General features: G+C 36.8%; 1 protein-coding gene across 6 annotated transcripts in view; it reads left to right on the forward strand.

Annotated features, from left to right (window-relative positions):
• The window catches only part of ANKRD12 (ankyrin repeat domain 12), a 186,043-nt gene that overhangs the window by 65,341 nt on the left and 95,518 nt on the right, over nucleotides 1-25,184 (forward strand). For 4 of the 6 annotated variants that reach the window (XM_075533023.1, XM_075533025.1, XM_075533024.1 and 1 more), the window contains exons 4-7: nucleotides 7,559-7,627; nucleotides 12,049-12,195; nucleotides 13,780-13,980; nucleotides 18,019-18,161. In XM_075533023.1, coding sequence (XP_075389138.1) covers nucleotides 7,559-7,627; nucleotides 12,049-12,195; nucleotides 13,780-13,980; nucleotides 18,019-18,161 — 560 coding nt within the window. Of the gene's footprint in view, nucleotides 1-7,558; nucleotides 7,628-12,048; nucleotides 12,196-13,779; nucleotides 13,981-18,018; nucleotides 18,162-25,184 lie in introns of those variants that run through there. The other 2 variants (XM_075533026.1, XM_075533028.1) reach the window with 2 other exon arrangements.

Here is a 25,184-nt window from a genome sequence, read left to right on the forward strand (position 1 = left end):
TACCACACAACTGAAAATCATGGCTCTTCCAGGTTGACCCATAATTATCACAGCCAGTGTTACTCTTGCCTCACCCCGTGGCATTCCTAACGGTCAGACATACGTTTTAAATGTACACAATAGATAGAGGACATACATGCAGTATACCATATTATGAGATAGTCAGTAAATGAGAAATAACCAAAAGCAAAAGCAAACATTACCACCGAGTCAATTCCGATTCTTAAGGACCCAGTTAAGTTCCCCGAGACTGTAAATCTGTGGGAGCAGATAGCCTCACTTTTCTTTTCATGGAACATTGATAGGTTTGAACCTCTAACCTTGTGGTTAGCAGTCCAAAGCTTGCTTAAGAGCACCCCTAGGACTATGAGGAATAATTTGTGTGTGTGTGTGTGTGTGTGTGTGTGTGTGTGTGTATTTAGTGGAGTGTTTGGAATGTTGTTCATGGTATTTAGATGATTTATTACTTTATTGTATTTTTATGACTTGAATTTTTAAAATGATGACCATATGATGGTAAATCAGAAAGGTTTGCTATTATGATTCCAGTTGATACATGGATGAGTTTATTATTCCAAACGAAACATGGTTAAACACATCTGTCCTCTCACTGCCTGGCTACTCACAGTCATTTCAATATCCTCTTCTTCTGGATCATCAGCCCATATGTTCCCATCCCATGTTTCAGGGTCCCAACTTTTCCCAATTAATGCCCTTACTTTGGTTTCAGACACTACTCTAGATCTGCAATTCAGCTGCCGTTGTAATTCAGCCACTCGTATAATGAGACTCTGGACCTGGTTCTCAGCAATGTCAGCTCTTTTACTAGAGGAGAGAAGGCTCTCCTTTGTAGCACAGATGGAAGTTTTCAAATCTGTTAGTCTGCACGTGAGGCGTGCTTTTGAGGCTCTGAGATCATCGCTCTCCTTAATCACACTTTCCATTGTACGAAGGACCAGCCAACCAGCTTCCCTATACTTGTCATTATCACAAAACTCCTGGAAAATATCAAATATACGATTGCCTAGAGCATCTCCTTTATTCAGCACGTCATCTACTTTAGGTGCTACTTTAGGTATTATCTTTGCTATTTCATACCATGGATTAGTACGAGTAGTAGACGTATTCCCGTCAAGACTAAATAGGTTGGAAAACCAATTTCAGAAATCCATATTTATATTTTATTTCTCTAGAAGCACTCCTGGTACCAAAATGTATTGGACAGGGTTCTCTACAGAGATAAACCAGATTGCTAGTAATTATATATATATTGCTAGTAATTATATATATATATATATAATTATATATATATATATATAAAGATAGATATATTATTCAAGAAATAAACTGTTAAATAATATTACACATAGATAATACAATAAATTAACAGTTAAATTATAAAGCAGTGAGATACTAGCAGTCCTTCAAGTTTTGAGAGCTGCCAGATGCCGGTCCCCTTCTAAGCTGGGCTATATATACCCAGGCAGCAAACAGCAAGGCAGGTCCCCAACTGTCACCAACTGTCAGTCCCCAGCTCCAGAGATGAACATTCTAATCGTGTGGGCTTAAAGGGACCTCAACTTACAGCGACACAGTCCACAGGCTAGGCATCCCACAGGTAGTGTACCCCTTTAAACTGAGGCACAGAATAAGCAAGGCGAGGCTCACCGAGCCATTTATCCCTCTGCCCTTCAGTTAATCCTACTTGTGTTTATGATTCCAGTTGATACATGGATGAGTTTATTATTCCAAACGAAACATGGTTAAACACATCTGTCCTCTCACTGCCTGGCTACACACAGTCCTTTCAATAATATATTTGTGCTAGTCTGATTAGTTGATTCAAAAAAAATTAAAAGTTCAATCAAAACATTGACTTTGGATTATATTATTTACAATTTTCTTGGTGACTGATGTTGGTGTGCTTCTTCCATGTGGACTTAGTTGACATCTCACTTAAATGGCTGCTTGTTTGGAAACAAGCCTTTGAGACCCAGATTTTTTTTATTTAATAAATCTTTTTATTGGGGCTCATACAACGCTTATCACAATCCATACATACATCATTTGAGTAAAGCACCCTTATACATTCATGCCCTCGTAATTCTCAAAATTCGTCTTCCACTTGAGTTCCTGGAATCAGCTCGTTTTCCCTTTTTTCCCTCCCCCTCCCTCCCCGTTCCCCCCTTCCTCCTGAACCCTTAATAGTTTAATAATAATTATTTTATCTTATCTTACACTGCCCGGCGTCTCCCCTCACCCACCTTCCCATTGCCCATCTCCCAGAGAGGGGGTTCAGATTTTATTTGATCATTGGCACCACCTATTGTCTTCCCCACATTTTGCTGTAGCACCCATATCTTCTGTGTTCCCTTCCTGAGAGCAAGTATGGAGCAGGGCCATGATGTAACAACTAATTGTTCTTAAATTGGAGCTAGGATTTTGAGTGACCCCCCCCCCCCAAACCCATTCCTGTATATATGTGTTTTTGTTTGGTTTGGTTTCTTTGTTGTTTGTTTGTTTTATCTGCCTTTGGTTCCTTTTCAAAAGCTCCTTGTTAATTTATGGTAGAGAGTCTTATCAGTCATCCTTCTGGGTCATAACGACCTCCTATTAATACTGTCTTTGATCAGCCCCTGGAGCTAATTTTTTAAAGCGCTGTTGGGAGAGGGATATTGGGTCAGTGTAGGCTAACTCTATATCACAGTGCCTGATTTATTATTCACTTGTACAAAACCAATCCTTTCATGGCTAGATGCTACTTACACAAATAGTGGGAGTTAATTGTCAGGCGATAATATTCACTGAGAATGTCAGTCACAGGTTTGCTGGAATCATACATATCTTAATATAACATATAGGACATTAATGTAGCAAGACCATGTCTGTCTGCCTACCAGCAGTTCAGCAGTCTTGGAACAGCTGAATTCTGCTTCCTCAGACACCCTGTCCTCAGGTTACAAGTATGTCTAAAGTAGAGTCCAGTTCACCCAGCGGAGATAAAGCAAAGCTGATATCAAGCAGTTCAGGAAGTTTGAAACTGGTTGTGGAAGCAATTGTACAATACTGGTTGATGTGATTGAACTATGGAATGGCATGATACCTGGATTAGCTGCTAATAAAATGGTTTGGAGAAAAAAAGAAGAAGAAACCCAAAACAGTGACTTTGGAGGAGATCTGCTGGGCCAGTTAAATTCAAAGCAGAGAGATCAGCTCAGGTTATAGCAACTGATTTTTGGTATTCCAAGGCCATGGTCCTAATAAATTTTTGTCAAAGGACACAGGAAAATCAAGGGGGCTTATTAAGAAAAAAAATTAAGAAAAGTTAAAAATTGGCTTGCTGAGGAAAAAGCAAGAAAGTTGTGCCATGAAATTGTTTCCCATCACTGCAGTGAACTTGTTCATTTTTTGAGGGTAGCACAAGCTGTCCCAGTGAGAATTTTGTAGAAATTCTCATGGAACAGTAATAGGTTTGAACCTCCAACCTTGCAGTTAGCCACCAAGCACCACCAAGAAACCATACATCATCCGTTCTACAGCCCTGATCCTGCCCTTCAGACTTCTTTTTGTTTACAAAATTTAAAGACCATTAAAGAAGAAACAAGATTTGAATAGATCGAGGATGCCAATAGTGTATTTTGATGGTATAACTTGAAGAGTGGAAAATTGGACCCGGAAGGAATTGAGAAATAGAAACACAGCCTTCTGAAGTATATAGACCTTGTCCAAAAAGACTCACTGGTTCACTGGTCCCCAAAGCCAACAATAATGTCATCAAGTGGATGTATGATTCTTAGCTTTCATTTTAGGATATACTTCTGTGTCTTAGAAGGAACACTGATGGCGCAGTAGTTAAGGACTCTGCTGCTAACTGTAAGGTTGACTGTTTGAACCCACCAGCAGCTCCATGGGGAAAGGATGAGGCAGGCCACTTTGATGTAAAGATTTATGGTTGGAAATGAAATGGAACAGGTCTGCCCTATAGGGTCATCATGCATCAGATTCAACTCTACAGCAACTGGTTTTCTGGTTATTATTTGTGTATGAAACTTTTCTCCTGACACAGGAAGATATGTGATCAAATTCAAATTGTCCTTGGTGTAGATTCTGTGTTTGGGAGTCCATCATGGCAGCTGTAGAGCTTGTTGAGGTTTTATAAACTAAAATCTGCACTAGTCATTTTTTCAATTCTGTTTTCCTGAGTCTCTGGATACCATTAAAGGATTTGCCTTATTTAATAAGCAAATATATTTTTTAAGTTAACATAATTTTTCTAGTATTGTGTGAGGTCAGGTTCTCTAGAGAAATAAAACCAAGACACGATTATATATATATATAAATCTCTTTATATGTATATATATATATAAATCTCTTTATATATATATACACACACAGCACGAAGGAATATAACAGCTAATTAGTATACACAGAGTCCAGAGGGTTCAGTTCAACTCACTTGCATGGAACAGTTAATATACTGGAAGTCCAACTCACAGGGCTTCTGGGTCAAGAGCTTCTTGACTCAAGGTCACGGAAGCAGGCAGCTGAGTCTTCCTTAGGGCAATGCAGGCAGAGATCACCTACAGGCAACAAACAGCAGGGTAGGTTACCAACAGTCAGCAGCTCAAGAGCTTAGTGAAGCAGGCCCAGATAGGGTATCTAACTCAAGCAATGCAAGGCTACAGGGTCCGTCAGCCTCTAAGCTCAAGCGATGTACACACCAGGAGTATGGCAAAGCAGGTCTCGAAGGAGCCTGCAGCTCTAGGGACATGATTCATGGGTTGGCTTGTCACACAGGTAGTGTAAGTTGAGGTAGAGAACAAGCTAGAACAGCTGCATTCTGATCCAAACAGCAGAGGACAAGATGGGGGGTGGGGGTGGGGCAAGCTATGCCAAGCCATTTATCTCTTTGCCCTCCAATCACACTGCAACCTGATTATTCCCACACGTTCCTATTGGCCAGGTTGGCACAATAAACCTATCACAAGTATTTACTTTAAAATAAATAACTGGTAAAGGCCACGTTGTTAAAGGACGATCATTTTTGGTGATTTTCAGGGAGATAAATTTTATTATGAAACTTTTCAAAAAATACAGTACGGTCGTTTTAAATCACCTTTCATATTTTTCTTTTATGATTTGAAGTACAATGTTATTTTTTAAAGATAAGTATTACTTGTTATGGCTTGCTGTCTTTCAGGAACAGATCATTTACTCTACATAGCTTTCTGTGTTTCATTAGTCTCCTGGAGAGTAGTTGCCTCGCCCCACAGAAGAAAGAAGTAGTTGAAAAAGGGTATCAATTATGGCCATTTTAATATTCTAGCTCCTGAATTAAATCTCTGTACCCAGATGCCCCAAATGCAAACATTTGAATGTAATACAATATAATACATTTGTGGGGTTAGTGGGAGTAACCATACTTTCAAAGAATGATTTGGACAAAAAAAATTACACTAAATTGAAAACTGAAATTATCCATTTTGTTTTAGCCTGTGAAAGGATATGATCTGTTTTTGGTAATACATTGAATTCAATTTGTTCACACAACATCTTAGTCCCCCCCCCCTTTTTTTCCCCTGCTTTTTAAACTATAGAGGTTATTTAAAATTTTTGGATTTTCTATGAATGAAATGTCAAATATTATTCCTCATAAAATTCATACAGTTGCAAACCAAATGCATTCAGTTTATTAGAAACTTTAACATTCAATCAGTTTAGCAAATACTTGGGTACCTATGAGCCAACCTTTTCATTAAGCCTTGAATGTATGTGACAGTTACTTAATCTCTTGTCAACTTGTGAAGGGGTGGAGTCTAGCCTGTCAATCAGGTCATAGTCAATGATTACGCTGTGGGAATGGCCTTCTCTTGAGGATTCTAGGAACGCCAGTCTTCCTCCTTTAAGGTGAGACACACACTCTCTACTTCATCTCCCTGCAAGACATTCCTGTAAACCACATGGAGACATGCTGATGGAGCCAGAGCCCTGAAGCTGGAAGAGCCATGTGCAGACCCGTACTAGTGCTAAGGTGCTTCCACCACCTCTGAATCCACAGGAGCTACGACTCACTGGCCTGTGATCTTCCTGCACTTGGTGTCATTGCATGTGTTGCATGAATCTGAAGAGGAATTTATTGACTGGTATCAGACATAGGAGCTAATATCAGATTTATGGACTTGGACTGGACTGGGCTGGAATGTTCTCTTAATATATAATTACTCTTTTATATAAAGCTCTTTACTACACATCTAAGAGTCTCCCTGGATTTTTTTCTCTAGTTTACCCGAACTAACACAACGTACATTGATAAATCTGGCGTAATCCAAGAGGAATTCTGTAGTCTAGCAATTGTTTTGATATAAATACTTGAATTATACATAGTTAACAAAATTAAATCTCAAGAATAAAAAGGGGAATCCTGGTGTTTAGGATTAGGTTGAATGGATAAATTTTTATATTGTGTTGTCAGATCTTCCTATTTAGAAATGAATATAGGAATATTAAAGGAGCCCATTTACCTTGGAATTGGTCTAAGTGTTACTAATGTTTTTTCTCCTTTTAATTGAGTGAGGCTTATTAATAAATGTTTAACTTTATTTTTAAAAATTTATGAATAAAAAGTTTAAGGTGTTACTTGTCCTGTGGTGTTTTCAACACTTGTGTATCCTTGTATCCATAAATTTATGTATGTAATAATGAACCTGGAAAGAAAAATAGATGTCAATAAATTGAGAATATGAAGCTCAAAATAATATTGTGAGGAAATGATGTTTGTTTTTTAATCATTTTATTAGGGGCTCATACAACTCTTATCACAATCCATACATACATCAATTGTGTAAAGCACATTTGTACATTCATTGCCCTCATCGAAATGATGTTATTTATAAGTCATTATCTTCTGTGGAAATACATGGGGGCTTCAAAAAGCTTGTGGAAAAATTCCAATGTTTTAATTTTACTTTGTCACAGACTTTTTGAAGCCCCCTGGTATAGCCAAGGTCCATTCTCTCTATTCTTATTTCTCTGTCATGAGCCATTAGGTAGACTTTCATAGGCTTAACTGATAAACTCTATTCTGATTTAGGCTGCTTTTTCTCTACGAGGTCTTCGCTGACGGTCAGTGTAATAATTCCTATCACTTGAAATGTGTAATTTGTAGAAATTGGTGCAGAATGATAATGCAGTGCAAAGTTTTCTATTCTGGGTAGATCCTGACATTCCTGGAGAAATGGTAATAGAGGTCTGCCTTTTTATAATTATTCAAAAATGGAAAAATAGCTTCAAAGGAGATGGTGTGTTTTAATAAACAGCATCAGTAATGTCAATTATTGTCAGATACATCGTTGGCTCTCTCAATTTGTGAGATATTCTATTTGAAGAAACTGAAATCTTAGCTATTGGCCAGTGTTTCAAGCATCCTTTGGCTTTGGGGAAGCTAATAATAGAGCTTTGACTAACTGACGGTCTTTTGAAAAATGTTGGTTTGTTGAATTCTGCATTTCCCTTCTTGTGCTTCTTTCCTCCTCCTTCTCTCTCCTGTCTCATTCTGTAGATTCAGATCCAGGACACACCAGTGAAAATTGGGGGGAGAGACTTACCTCTTCTTACAGGACATATTCAGGTAATTAGATTATCAGGTGTTCCTGTTTAGCCAGTCGTTTCCGTCTCATTTACAATTAACTACTGAATTATAAATTGGTTTTCAAACCTAGTATATAGTAATGGATGGGCTACATGAATGACACTGAATTAGTCAAGTTTTGTTCTGTTACCCAGTTCCTCATATCTAACACATGCAAATATATAAACAGGACATTCTGCTGTATAGCACAATTTGGCAATGCACATAAAATAGCAATGTAAAGTAGCAATCCATGGAATATTGATTGCTGTAGTTTTAGGGGAAGATACCCTGTTTTGTTGTATACCCTTTACAAGGTATATATACCAAGTACACTGATTGTGAAAAGCAGTGTTATCTTACCTTTAAGTCAGGCAGTGCTTTAAAGTAATTTAAACATTTTTTTATTCCATTGAGCTCTTTAATCTTTTAACTTTGCTACCCATCTTGAATTTAACTAAAAGTGAAAATGCCTTTATTATTAATTACCTTGGGGCTTTTCTGTTATGCTATGGTACAATATTACATGTTTTCACTCACAGGTACAAGGGAATATATAAAATTACCATTTCAAATAAAGAATAAATGTATTTTCTAGTATGTGAAACCAATTAGTTGCGTGTTTTCGGCTGCCTTTTTTTAACCTTTTTATCTCTGACCTTTTTTCTTAATGTAAATATTATCTCGTCCCTACCTATTAAAACAAACAATTTTCAGCAGATGACGTTTAGTTTTAAAAATTGAAATGAACCTTCTGTTTGTAGTACTTTTTATTTACTCCATAAATTAAGGGGTTGACTATGGTGGAAGCAAAACAAAATAAATGCCCTTAAAATTATACTTAAACCTATTATTGGAACTGATAAATCAATAGTACCTAATTGTAAAAACGGAGGGCAGACATCTTATTTATAATCTGCTTTGCATTGAAGACTTGTAGTTTCTGTGGAGTTAGGCATATTTTCTAATACGGGAAGATTTCTGGGGGCCTAGTATGATTAGTACTTGGCTGGGAAGCAAGTTTGGAGATTCTGAGCCATCAGGGGCATCTTAGAAGAAAGGCATGACCAGCTGCTTCTGAAAGTGTGCACTTTGCCATGAATCAGAATCCGTTCAGCGGCAACTAGGAAGCACCAAGATGCACCTAGGAGAGCGATATATGATAATGTAATCTGTGATCTCAGTGTCATTGTAAGAAATCAACAGAAAATACAGGCAACTATTAGAGATTCACGTCGTTAATTTTAGAACTAGAAAGCAATGGCAAATATTGTTCCCAAATTAAATAATACACGTTGAATACATGTATACACACAGCAAATGTTACTTTGATTGTGCCCATCCATTACATTCCATTTCTTACACAGTGCTTTATGGGAAAACATGAAGTCCTTGTTTTAATTTTTGAAACACTGGAGATTAATTAGCCAATTCTTCAAGAAAAACAACTTTTATCCTTAATGTGCTTTACTTAATTGGATAAGACAGTTTGGGGTTGACCAGAAAAGAGCATTTCTGAAAGTCTTGTGAACTGTGAAAGAATGTTGGATTGCTAAAAAGTACATTTCTTGGCAGGAGGCAGAGAGGCGCTGCTTTTAAATAATCTTAAAGTAAATCTTGAAGATTTTTTCCTGTAAGTGATCTCTACACAAATAGAGCCATGGTAGCATAATGAACTAGTGAACATAGTGAACTGCTAACTGTAGGGTCAGTGGTTTTAACCCACCAGCTGCTCCCTTGGAGAAAGTATGCGCCTTTAAAGATTTCAAGTCTTGGAAATCCAAAGAGGCAGTTCTGCCCTGTCTTATAGAGTCATTGTGAGTCAGAATGTACTGAATAGCCAGCAGTGAATTTTTCGGGTTTTTAAAATACCTAGGCAGGAGTCCCTAGGCGGCATAGAAAGGTAAGCATTTGTCTGCTTGCCAAAGAATTGAGAGCTCAAACCCGTCCAGACACTCCCAAAACAGACCTGGTGATCTGCTTCTCAAAGGTCATAAAGCAGTTGTATTTATTATACACACAGAGGATCACATGAGTCAGAATCAACTCAGGGGCAACTAACAATCATCTTTAGAGGAGATGAGTGGAATTTTAAATCAGTTTAAGACTGTCCAAAATGATCATGTTTTGTGCTTGTACTGATGCTTTAAAGTGATCTGTTGTGAAACAACAAAAGACATGTTTCAGTAATTGAGACTTGAGAAGTACTTAACTCCTTTTGATGCACTGTATGATAATATTTTACTTGGACAAGTCAAAGGGAACAGGTTCTTCACAGCATAGACCCCAAATAGTCAAGCTCTTGTTGAATACATTAGACTCGAAATTGCACACTTTGGGACATGTTTACGTAATGTTTATGGTATTGAAGAATGATAGGTGCATATGTGTAACCTGGATAGCTACTGGATAGTTCCCTTTTTCCTTTTCCTAACTCAGATTAAACATGAACTCAGACACCTTACTGGAATTGTGCTTACATATTTGGAGTATATCTAATTTGTTAATGCTTTTCTAAAATATAATAATTATGTCTTTATTCCTTTGGCAGTGGGTAATTCTCAGTGAATTATGTCATACTCTCTTCCATAAGCTAATTATGTGCTATATTGGAGTATTCTTTTTAAAACATCTCATAGGTGCACTAATTTTTTTCAATATTGGTTTCCTTCAATTATGAGATTGTATTAATTTCCTTAAAGCATTTTTTGTGTTTTGTGTAAAATTTTCACAGTTGCATATTTCAATTTTAGGGAAAAATAAATTTATTCAAATATTTTATCCAGACAACCATTAAAATAGCAATACTACTGTGTACACATGGACGCACCATGAGTCAGAATTGATCATTATGTTTTCTCATTAAATGCTAGAGAAAAGCACACAAAAAATTAATCAGAAAAGCATATGGTTTAGGAAGAAAGTAGGCTTCTCCAAAAGTTGTATCTAGAACTTTATCATAAATTTGGTGATAAAGGTAAATACCAATAGGATACTGGATTTCTACTAAATTGGATTATTAATGATAATGATAGGATAAATATGAATCTAAAAGTATATTAAAACTATGATTAAAGATTGGTTTAAATAACTTTAGAACTTTTTTGTTATGTAAGAAACTAAGCAAACCAGACATAATAGGAGCTACTAAATTCTGAGGGGTTCGTGGACAACAGCGTATGAACATTAGGATGCCAGTGTCTTAAATAAGTGATATTTTAGAAGAATTATTAGAGTTTTTAAGTTTAAATTTTACATTTCTTTGCTGAAAGTACCTTCAGATATGACTAGTAAATCCCAGCTGTTTCTAAAGGGTTATAGGTTGGAGGATAAGGTCACACATAGGCGCCCTGGTGGCACTGTACAGAAGCAATTGGATCGCTAACAACAAGGTCGGTGGTAAGAGCCCACCGGCCACTTGGAGAGTCAGATGAGGTTCTCTGTTCCTGTGCAGATTAAAGCCTCAAGAACTGTATGTGGGGTTACCATCAGTTGAATTGACTTGATAGCAGTGGGTTGATAATAATCGGGTTTTCCAAATAAACACCTGGATAGTCACCAGACCATCTACATTAGGAGGCTCAAGACCGCTTGTATTTCACTTCCAGAAAATTTCTAAGAAAGAAAAATCATGCATCATTCATCTGTGAAATACACTTCAAATTGTGTTTCCTGACATTTAATGAGAAATGCTGGATGCATTGCTAAATCTAAGAGCTGATTGTGTGATAGGTCATAAAGATCTCTTTGAAAGGAATCCTTGGGAATTTTTGGATTTGCAGGATTCCTGTTAATTCACTACTATAAGGAATCTCTAAATTGCCCATTTTTAGCTTTAATAAATGTCATTTCATGATAAATCATTATATGACTGGAAGAAATCAAATAATAAGTACTTTTGTCAATAGCTATTCAGTAAGATGAAACCTGCCTAAAGTGATGAAACATTTAGCTTCATAGTAAATTATGCAAATCATTAAAAGAATTAGGAAGGTAACTTGAAGATAGAAACAGTCTAATATAACAACAATAATTCAGAATAAAATTATAATTAATAAAATAGAAATTTCAAAGATGTAATACTATATGAGAATTTGAAGTGTTTTAGGATATTTGAAATAGTAGAAATGTTAAATTGTAGAAAATGGAATCATTAAAAATACATTCTACTAAAAGTAAATTTCTAAATGTTAACTAATTTTCTAAAAATAATAGCACTAAAATATGCTTTTTCAGAGAATTCAAGAAGAAAATTGCTTATACTATGTAATAAAAATCTAGTGTTCTTTTGTCTATTACTACTATATAATATAAACATATACATATGTAGCATCTGTTTTTAAAATTTTGTTGTGCTTTATGTTTTTCTTTTGATGCTTAAAATTTGTTTCAAGTTCCTGCATATCTATTAATGATTCTAGAGAAAGAAGGTCCAGAAAAAAAGAAGACAAAAAAGGAAGCTGGAACTAAGAAATCCACCCCAGTTAACATTCTTTTCGGCTATCCACTCTCTGAACGAAAGCAAATGGCACTTCTTATGCAGATGACAGCAAGAGACAACAGTCCAGGTGAGCCATCCTGTGTGTGTTCTTAAGTTTTGTCAGTCAGCTCTAGCCTTTAACAATCATTTCATTTTTAAGTACTTTTCATTTTGAGCTTTCCTGGATTTTATCAGAATTTCAAGTTTGTAATTTTAATTTATTTGTATGGTAATTTGTTACCTCTGTCTCTCACTAGATTAACAAGAGCAGAGATCTTTGCAGTTAGTATGCATTCAATGAATTTTTGCCAATCAAGTAATTTAGAAGTGGGTTACTCAACTTGAGCAATCATTTTGTAAGGCTGCTTTCAGGTTTATAGTCCACTTTTCATTTCACGTGGGATATAAGTTGCTAATCTTACCACATTATGATTTTTGAAATCCACTACACTCTTTTCCCCCCATTTCCTTTCTCCACCTCTCCCTCTCCCCTACTACCTTCCTTTTTAAAAGAAAAATAACTGAAATATGATATATTTATTTCATTTACTATTTCTACTTAAATTTAGTGTCTGCATGAGTCAGAATTTATTTGATGGCAACTGGTTTGGTTTTATTTCAGAACTATGCTAGGCATATGCAAGCATATAAATATGTGTCATTTGTGATAGTTTGTTCTTCAGTGTAAATGGGATTATGCTATGATATCCTGATGGCTAAGCATTCAACTACCTGAGAAGTCAGCAGGTGGTTTGAACTCACCACTGCTTCCATTAAAGAGATATATTAGTGTGCTTCCATAAAGAATACAGCTTTGGAAACTCTGTCATATAGGATTGCTAAAAGTTGCACTTAACCTAATGGCAACCAGTTTGGTGTGGTTGTGTTTATACTATAATCCTCTTTTTTAATTAGTTCTTTTTATGGAAGGCTAAATCCTGCTCAGCTCTTTTTGTAACATGTAAAAGTAGAATGAAGAGATTTTGAAATATCAAGTTATTGGCAGTTTAAAATTCAGTTTTATTTATTGACATAATTATCCATTTTTAAACCCAGATTAATAATACTGTATGTTACTACTATTTTTACATGTGTATTGCAATATTCTGTATGAATTCATTTGTATCCCAATTTGTATAAGCCTTTTTTCAAACTCCTTGTACTTCTTTTACACCCTGGGTTTATAAGCCTGTACTCATTTCATATTGAAGCCATCCATGATCATGATTTGCGTTGGATAGCAGAGCAGAACTCCAATACTCTGCGTCAGAAGTACACCCTAGCTTTTAAGATTATTTCTTCTAATTCTTAGAATGATAACTTAATGTTTCTATGAAAAATACATTGTTTTACAGTTCATCAGATTATCGATTGGTAAAACTCTTTGGGTGTACATACTTTATATCTTGTTATTTTAAGCTAACTTTATGAATTGACATTATGAAATACATTTCTGAATTGACTGATGTGATATTTGACAACCCTAAAAGGAAAATCTTCTTCCATATGTTTGGGTCAAGTTATTAATGTATCACACAAATCAAGTTTTTAATTATTAGGTTGAGGGAAATACTCTCCTTTGGTTCCGTAAAATTACAATGAAGACAATAAAAGCATTTAGGTAGTTGTACAGAATACTTGAAACTCGTGTTAACATTTTTCTTTCTTATAGATTCTACACCAAATCATCCATCACAAACAACACCCACCCAAAAGAAAACTCCCAGTTCCTCATCTCGACAAAAAGATAAAGTTAACAAAAGAAACGAGCGTGGTGAAACTCCTTTACACATGGCAGCTATTCGAGGAGATGTGAAGCAAGTTAAAGAATTAATAAGTTTAGGGGCAAATGTGAATGTGAAAGATTTTGCAGGTATGACTTAAAACTCAAGACAAATATTCAGAAACTAAAATTTGAATTTTTAGAACATTCTCTTTACTTCCACATACCATGATTCTTTTTGATGGAAAGAGTTTCAAAAGTGCTCTGCATTTATTGCACTTTTTGTAGTGTTGTACATTAAATCCTAATATCTGTTCCAGTTTCCTGTCAATAATAATTCAGTTTTTCAATAAAAAGCCTGTTATCGGTATATTATAGGTGAATTAAGGCATCCTAGTGGCCTAATAGTTAAAGGACCCCACTGCTAACTAAAGGGCAGCCTCTACTTGGAAACTGTAGGTTTGGGGTGAATTTCAGTTACATGTTTTCAAAGTAGTGAACTCGTTCACAGTTCTTTCAAGAACAGTTATAAACTTGAGCCTGAGGAATTATACTCTAGTGGTGATGGTGTTTTTACCTTCATTCAAATAGCACATCAGCACTTTCTTACTATAAAGAATTCAAACAATAAAAGTACAGAAAACAATATAGATACTCCCCTTGAATTCATGTATCACACTAACCCCTAATTGCTAGTTTCTTTTTATTTCCACGTAGCTGTTCTTAAAACTTAGAAAGTTATACGTCCTGGTTTCTTTGTTACCATATATTTATATATAGAAAGAGAGCATTTAGGCTTCACTTTTAAAAACACGAGTGAGAGCATTTCATTTATCGCTCCCACTCTGTAGTTATGCAACTTTTTTTTTTAGCCTACGTAATATCTAAAAGATATTTGTCAGTACATAGTTAAGTTTATTTCATTTAATTTAATAGTTGAACAATATGGTATAAATTTCCATAGGCAATACTGTAGTGAACACCTATGTATAAATCTCTGTGTAGTAATGTATTTCAGTAGAAGGTAAATTACTAAATCAAAGATGTGTATTTAAAAAACAGGCATATTGCCCTTCAAAAGAAGCCTTTGTCAATTTACACTACCAACAAGAGTATGTGAAAGAGCACTTCTTTGCATTTCTGCAATAAAATTGCATATTATCAATTTAATGTTATCTGGCCTTAGTGGCATAGTGGGTTATGAATTAGGCTGCTCACCAATAGGTCAAAAGTTCAAATCCACCAGTCACTCAATGGGAGAAAGATCTACTCCCAGAAAGACAGTCTTAGCAACTCAGTTCTACTCTGTCCTATAAGGTAGCTATGAGTCAGAATTGACTCAATAGCAGTGAATTAGTGGGTCCTCTTTTCTGGTTATCCACTCCTTTTTCTGGTTTACTTTTTATTTGATAAAACCAAATCCCCAACCCTTGAGGCATTTATTACAGGAGCAGCGCACCTCATGTTTTTCCATTATATTATATAAAAGTATAATCATCTGAAGAAATACAGTATAGCAAACAAAAAAACAGTTTAAAAGAAAAAAGTTGTTTTTTCCTACAAAATATGAAATTGTATATGGGTGGTAGGATTATATATAGGAAGTGCATTTTCTCATTAATGATTGTTGGTTTTGCAGTTTTTCAGTGGGCATGTAACTTTTTTACTACAAAAATAATTATAATAATATTTAGTTAAAATTTTAAGCTCAGAAAAGATTCAACTAAACAGATGAAAACCATTAAAACAAGATTTTTGTTTATTGAAAGACTTTGATCAAGCTTTTTGATATTTACCTTTTTCTATTATTTTTCCATAGTTCACACAATTATTGTATATTATTGTTTATAATTATTGGATATGTTCAATATAGTATTTGCAAAAATGAATATCCTTTACTTATTTAAACTATCCCCTACTATTGAGTACTTAAATTATTTCTAATTCAAGGTTATTAGAAACTATACTGCAATGAGTATTTTTGAACACATCCATGATTAAACAAAATAAATTCCCATAAGCTAAAGTGTTATATAGAAAGGAAAGATCATTTTTGAGGTCTCTGATGCTTAAAATCATGTTTTCCTCTAGTATAGATATTATGAATTTTAAATGTCATTTTTAAAATAAAGGTCTTGTGAACTCATTCTTTCCTGCACTGACTCTAAATAAAGAAATTAATTTTGAGTTTAAGAGCTACATGTAAAAGCAAAACAAAATTAAGAAAACAAAGATGGATAGTTTTATAATCCAGAAGCCTTCTTGAATAGCCAACCAAAAACCTAGGAATAAACAGATGCTATATAAAAAAAACAAAACCTTCATACATAAACCAAAGACAGGGAGAATTTGCATATTTGATTTATGTTATACATTGACTTTGCCTCTGAAATATTTTGTCTAGTACATCCCAACCCCTACACATACGGGGAAGGATCCCTGGTAGCACTGTGAGCTAGGCACGGGGCTGTTTAACCACAAGGTGGTTGGTTTGAATACACCAGAAGAAAGATGGGCCTTTGTACTCCCCTAAAGAATTACTGTCTCAAATACCCTATATATGGACAAGATGAATCAGAACCGACTCTGAGGCAGTGAGTTTGGGCGTTTATTCATATGGATAGGTGCTCTTATGGTGTAATGGTTAAATGTTCACCTGTGAACTGAAAAGTAGGCCAGCAGTGTGAACTCATCAGTTGCTACCCAGAAGGAAGGACTACTTTAATGGTAGTCTGCTCCCATTAAAGTTAAAAACCAACCCCCAGATTCATTGCCATTCAGTTGATTCTGACTTATAGGAACTCTATAGGCTAGAACAGAACTGCCCCCTTGGGATTCTGAGACAACGAATCTTTACCCAGAGTGGCTGCTAGGTTCAAACTGCTGACTTTGGTTATTTCTATTTATCTAGAAAACTATCGTTTCATGCATGTTCAGCTGTTTGGGTTTATGGTTGTTCAGACCAAAACCAAAGCAAACTCACTGCCGTCAAGGCGAATCATCTCACAGAGATGACAAAGTAAAACATATCTTTGGGGGAGACAAAGCTGGGGAAAAGTCTTTTTATATCCCACAATTCCCCCTTTTGTTTTATATATAAAATTCAAAAGAGCCACAGAGGTGAAGTGATTGTTTTCTATACATTGAAAGCTGCCAAGGCAAATTTAATGACCAAATTAAAATAGTCACAAATTCGGGCTTATGGCAAATATTTTGGATCCAGGGGTGGGGGATAAAGCCTTCCCATGCCCATGTACTATTGGGGGAAGGTATGAGAGGAGTTGGATTCGACAGCGGGAAGAAATAGAGCAAATATGAATGTCTGCTTCTATAGGGAGATCGAATCAACTATGTGCTTACTTTAAGGCAGCACAGCTTTAAGGGGAGAAACTGTGGAAATGATAGATTACTGCAGGAAAATGCTCCTGGACTCTATCTTCAACCACCTGAGTGCTGGCTTTCCTACTGTGGAACACTGGCCTTCCAGATTCCCTCCCTACCAGGCAGGGAATAAGTCCCAGTTCTATTTCCCTCAGTGTTCGTTTCCCACATTTCCCCCTTCTGCATTATGTTCAAGATTTAATAGTGTCACGGAGACAACATGCTCTCTCTTCACATCTCTTAGCTTCCTATAGAAACGACACGAGATTTCTAGCATCAAAATTATGATGATAAACAACACAGTCAGGCAGACTAAAACAGCCCCTGTGGATTTCCGAGACTGGAAATCTTTATGGGAGTGGAAAGCCTCATCTTTTTCCTCTGAAGCTGCTGGTAGTTTCACACTGCAGAATTTGCAGTTAGTAGTCCAATGCATAACCACTACATCATCATGGCTCACCTACAAGCCAGCTGAAATAAAAAACAGTGACTTACAGCAACCTGAGAGAATAAGGCAGAACTTCTCCATTGGTTTCTGAGAGAATAAGGCAGAACTTCCCCATTGGTTTTTGAGATCGAAACTTTTAACAGGAATAGAAATATTTAGCGCCAATAAACACTATATTGTATTGAGTGAACTTTCTGTAAAATGATTGCTGTTCTTAGGTATTTAGTTCTAAGAGTTTCCTTTTCCATCCTTCTCCCTGTGGTAGCAAGTGCCTTTAGCATTGATGTGCCACATATGACTGTGCGTCTATCTTTAATCAGTGCAGGCGAGCCATGTTTCAATTACTGTTGTCGCTGTAGGCTGGACACCGCTGCACGAAGCTTGCAATGTTGGATCCTATGATGTTGCTAAGATACTTATAGCAGCTGGAGCAGACGTTAACACACAAGGATTAGATGACGATACTCCACTCCACGATTCTGCTAGTAGTGGGCACAGAGATGTAAGTATGATAAATATGCATAAATATATATATTGCTGTTTATATATCCTTTCTATGTCTTAAAAAAAACAAACAAACGTTTTGTTTCTGTGGGTCCGAAAGCCAGGCTTAGCTGGGTGCCTCTACCTGATGGTCTTACGTATGGTTGCTATCAAGCTGCCAGCCAGGGCTGCAGATTCATCTGATGACTCACGTGGAGGGGAGTCCGCATCAAAGCTCACTCACATGACTGTTAGCAGGCCTTGGTCCCTCATCACACAGGTCTCCTCATAAGCGGGCAGTAACTAGACCCCATGTGAAAGAGTAGAACTTCACTTTGGGTCTGGGTGGGGGACTGTAAACTTGATGGTAGCAGAGCTCCAGAGCCTTCTCCACCAGAGCTGCTGGACGGGTTTCTGCCAGCCTTTCCATTAGCATCTTGACTTCTTTCCTCTTTCAAGTTTCACTGGGCACCAGGCAGCGTGGGCTGCGGACAACAGAATAACAGATGAGACACACTCTGCTCTCGAGGCACTTTTATCCAAAGGTATAATTTGTTCCAGTTTTACAAAAGGGGAAAAGAGAGGTCCCGCCGTCAGGAAGTGGCTGAGCTAGAAAGTCACCGCCACCAAGTGGCATTGCAGGGGAGACGGCATCCTCCTGAGTCCACAAGTCCTGGAAACATCACCAGGCGCCTGACGGGCAATCTTTACTCCTTGTTGGGCTCTGGAACCTAGCTTCTTTAATGCATTGTTGGTGAAGAGGAGGGCAACAGGATCCGGAAATATCAGGCTCCTAAAATGGTTACAATAGCTTTCTGCAGGTACCACTCTGTGAAGGCTGGAGATGGCTCAGCTCAGTCATGACTTCAGCAGCCAGGACCCAGCACAGAGAGCGAAGCGAGTAATGTAATCTCAGGAGTTTAGATGCTTTTATATCTTAGGTAATTTCCCTCTTTTATCTCTTATTTGACTCATACTTTGACTCTTTAGTTGTTTAATTTTCACATTGTGAAATTTTCCAGTTTGCCTATGTTACTGATTTCTAATTTAATTCCACTGTAATCTTAAATTTATTAAGATTATTGTGATAAAAAAGATTATTGTGATCTAGCCTATAGTCGTGCCCGGGAGTATTATCTATGAGTATTGGAGAAGAATGTTAATTTTGCCGCTATTGGGCAGAGTATTCTACTCTGTCAAGTCTATTTGGTTTATGTTGTTGTTAGGTGCTATCGAGTGGTTCTAAATCATCGTGGCCCTATGTATAACAGCATAAAACCCTACCCAGTCCCGCACCACCCTAACAATCATTGTTATATGGGAGCCCTTGTTGCAGCCACCGTGTCAAGCCGTCTTATTGAGGGCCGCCCATTTTTTTCCTTTGGTATCTTTTATTATTTTTTAAAATCATTTTCTTGGGGGTTTGTATAACTCCTATCACAATCCATCCATCCATCCATCCATCCATCCATTGTGTCAAGCACATTTGTACATTTGTTGCCATCATCATTTTCAAAACATTTTCTTTCTACTTGAGCCCTTGGTATCAGCTTCTCCTTTTTTCCCCTCCCTCCCCCACCTTTCCTCCCTCATGAACTATTGATAATTTATAAATCATTATTATTTTTTCATGGTTACACTGACTGATGTCTCCCTTCACCCACTTTTCTGTTGTCCATCCCCCTGGGAGGGGGTTATATGTAGATCATTGTGATCAGTTCCCTCTCTTACCCCCAACCTTCCCCTTCCCCTCCTGGTATTTCCCCTTCTGGTATGTCATTATTGGTCCTGAGGAGTTTATCTGTGCTGGATTCCCTATGTTTCCAGCTCTTAACTGTACCCAAGTATGTGCTCTGGTCTGGCCAGATTTGTAAAGTAGAATTGGGATCATAATAGTTGGGTAGGGGTGGGGTGGGGAGGAGCATTAAAGAACTAGAGGAAAGTTGTATGTTTCATCGGCGCTATACTGCACCCTGACTGGAGGGCTGCCCTTTTTACTGACCCTTTATTTTATCAAGCATAATGCCCTTTTCTAGGGACTGGGTCTTCTTGACAACATGGCCAAAGCATATAAGTTGAAGTCACACCATCTTTACTTCAAAGGAGCATTCTGGCTATACTTCCAAGACTGATTTGTTTGTTCTTCTAGCACTCCGTACTATATTCAATGTCCTTACCACAGTACTATAATTCAGATGTGATATTCTCCTTTTGTCTTCCTTGTACATTATCCAGCTTTCATAGGCATATAAGAGAATTGAAAATATGAAGGCTTGGGTCACAAACACTTTAGTCCTCAGAGTAACATCTTTACACTTTAACATCTTACAGAGGTTAAAATGCCCAATGCAGAATATCCTTTGATTTCTTGATTGATGCTTCTATGATGGTTGGTTATAGATCCAAGTAAAATGAAATCCTTCACAAATGTAATCTTTTCTTTATTTACCATGATGCTCTCTATTGGTCCAATTTTGAGGAGTTTTTGTTTTCTTTACATTGAGTTAAGGAGCCCTGATGGGGTTGTGGTAAGCATTGAACTGCTAAGCACAAGCTCCGTCGTTTAAAACCACCAGCAGAAAGATGAGGTTATCTGAACCCAGGTTGAATTTCTGGCAGCTCCTTTTCAATGTACAGCCACAACCATTTTGCATTATCTTTAGTAACGTTATACTTGCATGTGGTATTATTTTTTGGTAATTTTTGATAATTCTGTTAGGTCACCTTGCTTTGGACTGAACACAAGTATGACTCTCTTTCAGTCTGTTGGCCAATTTTTTGTCTTCTGAATTTCTTGATGTAATCTTGTGAGTGCTTCTAGTACTGCATCAGTTTGCTGAACAATTTCAACTAGTACCGTGGTAATCACATATTCTGGCACCAATTTGAGATTATTTAGAACGAAGGGGTGGAGTTTAGCCTGTCATGCAGGTCACAGCTGATGACCTCATTTGGAGGTGCTACAGAGATAAATAGTTCGCTATAGGTGGGACACACACACTCTCTGCTTGGTATTCTTAATGACAAGATACATGTTGCTACGCCAGAGCCCTGGAGCTAGAGGAGCCACGTGGACACCCACGCTAGCGCTGAGATGCTTACATTGCCACTGGACCCACATAACTTTCAACCCACTGGCCTGTGATCTTCCTGCATTCAGCTTGCATGTGTTACGTGAGCCTGAAGAGGAAACTGTAGACTGGTATCAGACATATGTGCTAATATTGGACTTATGGCCTTGATCTGGACTGGGCTGGGTGTTCTCTCAATGTACAATTACTCTTTGATGTAAAGTGCTGTATTACACACATGTTAGTCTCCCTGGATTTGTTCCTGTAGTCTACTCGGATAGCACAAGTACTCTGCCAACTCTTAGAGCCCTGTTCTGTGCTAACGCCTTCAGTGCAGCTTGGATTTCTTCCTTCAATGCCATCAATGCTAGAGTTACAGACCAAAAGTACCCCAAAACTAGCCTTTATATCTGTGAAATTAATGCTACCAGAAATCCTATTTTCTATGTACAACTTCAAATTGCTGTCTAGGTACCTTTCAGTCAGAAACTGAATAATACGTTGTAGGGTATCTGTAGTCATAGTCAACCCTCTCATCTTTGTTATCTGGGAAAGCTTCAGTTGTCTTCTTCTTGAAAAACAAAAATCAAAACATTTTACTCGATATTTTCTTTCTATTGCTTACAAATGTCATCGCATTTCCTCTGGCCTCTAACACTTTTGAAGAGAAATCAGTGCTTAATCTTATTGAAGATCTTTTGTTTATGACAATTTGCTTCTGTCTTTATCTATAGTTTTCAAGAGTTTCATTATACTATAACTCTCTTTGAATTTGTTTGGATTTCTCCTACTTGGAGTTTATATTGAATTTTTTGGATGTATAGATTCATGTCCTTTGTCTAATTTGGAACATTATGACTCCAAATACTCTCTCGTTCTCATATTTTCCTTCTGGAATTTCCATATGCATGCCATAATTTGTGTACCCCAATTCCCTTGGGCTTTATTCACTGCTTTTATTTTTTCTGTCATATTAAATTGTTCCCTCAAATGAGCCATCCTTTTTTGTTTATTTTAAGGAGCTCAGGTCAGTCCTTAGGAAGAAAGATGAGGTTGTCTTTACTCCTGTAAAGATTTAAGTCTCAAAACCTCTAAGGTCTCAGAAACTTACAGGGTCTTTGAGTCGCTATCAGCTTGAAGGCAGTGAGTTTGACTTTTGATTTTCTATTTATATGTTTTATGATTTGTGTTGCTGAAACTAGAAATTTTTACTATTATGTTAGCCCTAAAATTCAGATGCTTTCCCTTTCCCTGATTTTGGACTTTTTATTTATTGTTGTTGTTGTTGTTGTTGAAGCTTGCATAGTTCATCTGCCTAGTAGCCTGCTTTTGTAATTATTGCTGTCCTTGGATGTGTGTGTAAACCTAGGACTTTGGTTTCTGGCTTATACGTAGCTGGTGCTTCTGGTACAGCTGTGAGGATTTTGGTCTTTTGACCAAAATATACCACGTTCTCCTTCAGCTTCTCTGATGATTTTCCCAGCATACATATTGAAAAAGTATGGTGAGAAGATCGAACCCTGATGAACACCTTTTCATGGTTTTGAACCATGTAGTAGTTGCCTTTGTTGCTTCCTGTTTTTTTAATTTCTTTTTTTAAGTTTTATTGGTACATAATTCACATTTTATAAACTTCAATAGTTTAATCATATTAAATAGAGTTACACAATCATCACCATAGCAATTTTAGAACATCTTTTTCTTATTTGTACTCATTGTTATTATTTCCGCATACTTCCCCAACCTCTGTGCCATGCTCCTCCAAAAACCATTAAAATAGTTACTCTCTCTGTGGATTTACCTCTATTGCATTTCAGATACAGAAAAACCTACTTGTCCTCCTAAAGAAAATACCAAGATCAATAATAGCACAGTTAAACAAAGAAAAATCTCAATAGAAAAGAAAGCACAAAATATTAAAAATTAAAACATTTAAAATGGGTCAAAGGGAGATCAGCTTATTAGATATTAAATTTTAATGTAACTGCAAGAATCCACTTTCCAATGCACTCTGCATGGTAGCGAGTCTATTCATATCTTTGGTCTGTGGTCAGAGGAGATTCACCAGAGACTTAACATGCATCTCGCCTTCACTTTTTAAAAAGGCAGCAACTTTAAAATGGGTCAAGAGAGAGATCAAATGAGATAACATTTTTACCTAACTGCATCTGTCATAATCGACTTTATAATGTTCTCTGATAGCAAGACTAGTCACATACCTGGACTATCCATGTGGGGACTCTGCACATGATTTTGGGCTTCCACTGTCATCCATAGCCTTCTGCAGTCCAAGTAGTGACACTTTACACCATGTCCTCCTTTGGCTTTGGATTTTATTATTTATAATGCTTGGGTCACAAGGCTGGTGTGCTTCATCCATATGGACTTAGTTGCCAACTTAAGTAGATGACTCCTTGCTTGAAGACACGAATTTAAGATCCCAGGTGATATCTTTCTGATAGCTAGGCACTATCTAGTTTCTTTACCACATTGTGCTGTAGCACCCATAGCTTCAGTGATTTCTTCATCAGTGTGAGCACCAAGCCATGTCATAAGAAGTTATTATTCTTAGATTGGGGTTAGAAATTATGAACCCAAAATCCATTCATATATCTATGATGTGTGTGTGTTTCACTTTTGAGACATCTTTATCATTTTACGTTAGTATTATTAATCATCCCCCTGGAGCATAAAGTAATTCTGTTGGTGGTGTTTTAAATTTAGCCAGTGGTATAGAATTCAAAATACTGTTGAGAATAAGAAATTATACAAGGATAGGCAGACTACGAACCATAAATGAATTGTTGACTTGTATAGATTAAACACTTAGGTGACTGGATATGATTTCAAAATTAATGGGTGTTGGTGACAGGCCAAAACGTTGAATAACATTCATAAAAGCAGATCCCTGCCTACCACATTTATATATCTCATAATAAAGCAAGGAGGGCATTAAAATGGTAAATATAGTGATATATTAGTTGTTGAATTCAATTCATTCCCAAATTGTGTTTAAACCGCGAAAAATTTGAGAAAACATATTTTTCCCCATTAAAAATTAATGGAAAACCAAATAATTGGTTCAGAGGGCCCAAAATTATAACTTCAATTTATTCAGGATTTTAACACAAAGTTAACTGCCCTAGATTGTGGAAATACCCTTTAAAACATCTAAAAGCAATACAGTACATTGACTATCAAAACACAATACAGTAAATAAAATTACTGTATTTTATACAAATCACCCCTGAAAAGCACAATGATGAAAGTTGTAAAACACTAGCATAAGCACTATATGTTTCTTTTTATTTTTAATCATTTTATTAGAGTACAATTCTGATCACAATCCATACATCCATCCATTGTATGTCAAGCATGTTTGTGCATTTGTTGCCATCATCATTCCCAAAACATTTGCTTTCTGCTTAAGCCCTTGGTATCAGCTCCTCATTTTTCCCCTCCCTCCCTACTGCCCTCTCCTCATGAACCCTTGATAATTTATAAATTATGATTATTTTGTCATATCTTATACTGTCCAATGTCTCCCTTAACCCACTTTCCTGTTGTCTATCCCCCAGGGAGGAGGTTATATGTAGATCCTTATAATCAGTTCTCCCTTTCTACCCCACCTTCTCTCCACCCTCCAGAATCTCCACTCTCACCACTGGTCCCAAAGGGATCATCTGTCCTGGATTCCTTGTATTTTCGGTTCCTATCTATACCTGTGTACATTCTCTAGTCTAGCCGGATTTGTAAGGTAGAATTGGGATCGTGTGGGGGAGGAAACATTTAAGAACTAGATGAAAGTTGTATGTTTCATCACTGCTGCACTGCACCCCTGACTGGCTTGTCTCCTCCCATGACCCTTCTGTAAGGGGGTGTCCAGTTGCCTACAGATGGCCTTTGGGTCCACACTCACCCTCATTTACAATAATATGATTTTTTGTTCTTTGATGCCTGGTCCCTTAGAT

This window comes from Tenrec ecaudatus, chromosome 15 (genome assembly GCF_050624435.1).
Source record: "Tenrec ecaudatus isolate mTenEca1 chromosome 15, mTenEca1.hap1, whole genome shotgun sequence".
In the NCBI taxonomy this organism is placed as follows: domain Eukaryota; kingdom Metazoa; phylum Chordata; class Mammalia; order Afrosoricida; family Tenrecidae; genus Tenrec; species Tenrec ecaudatus.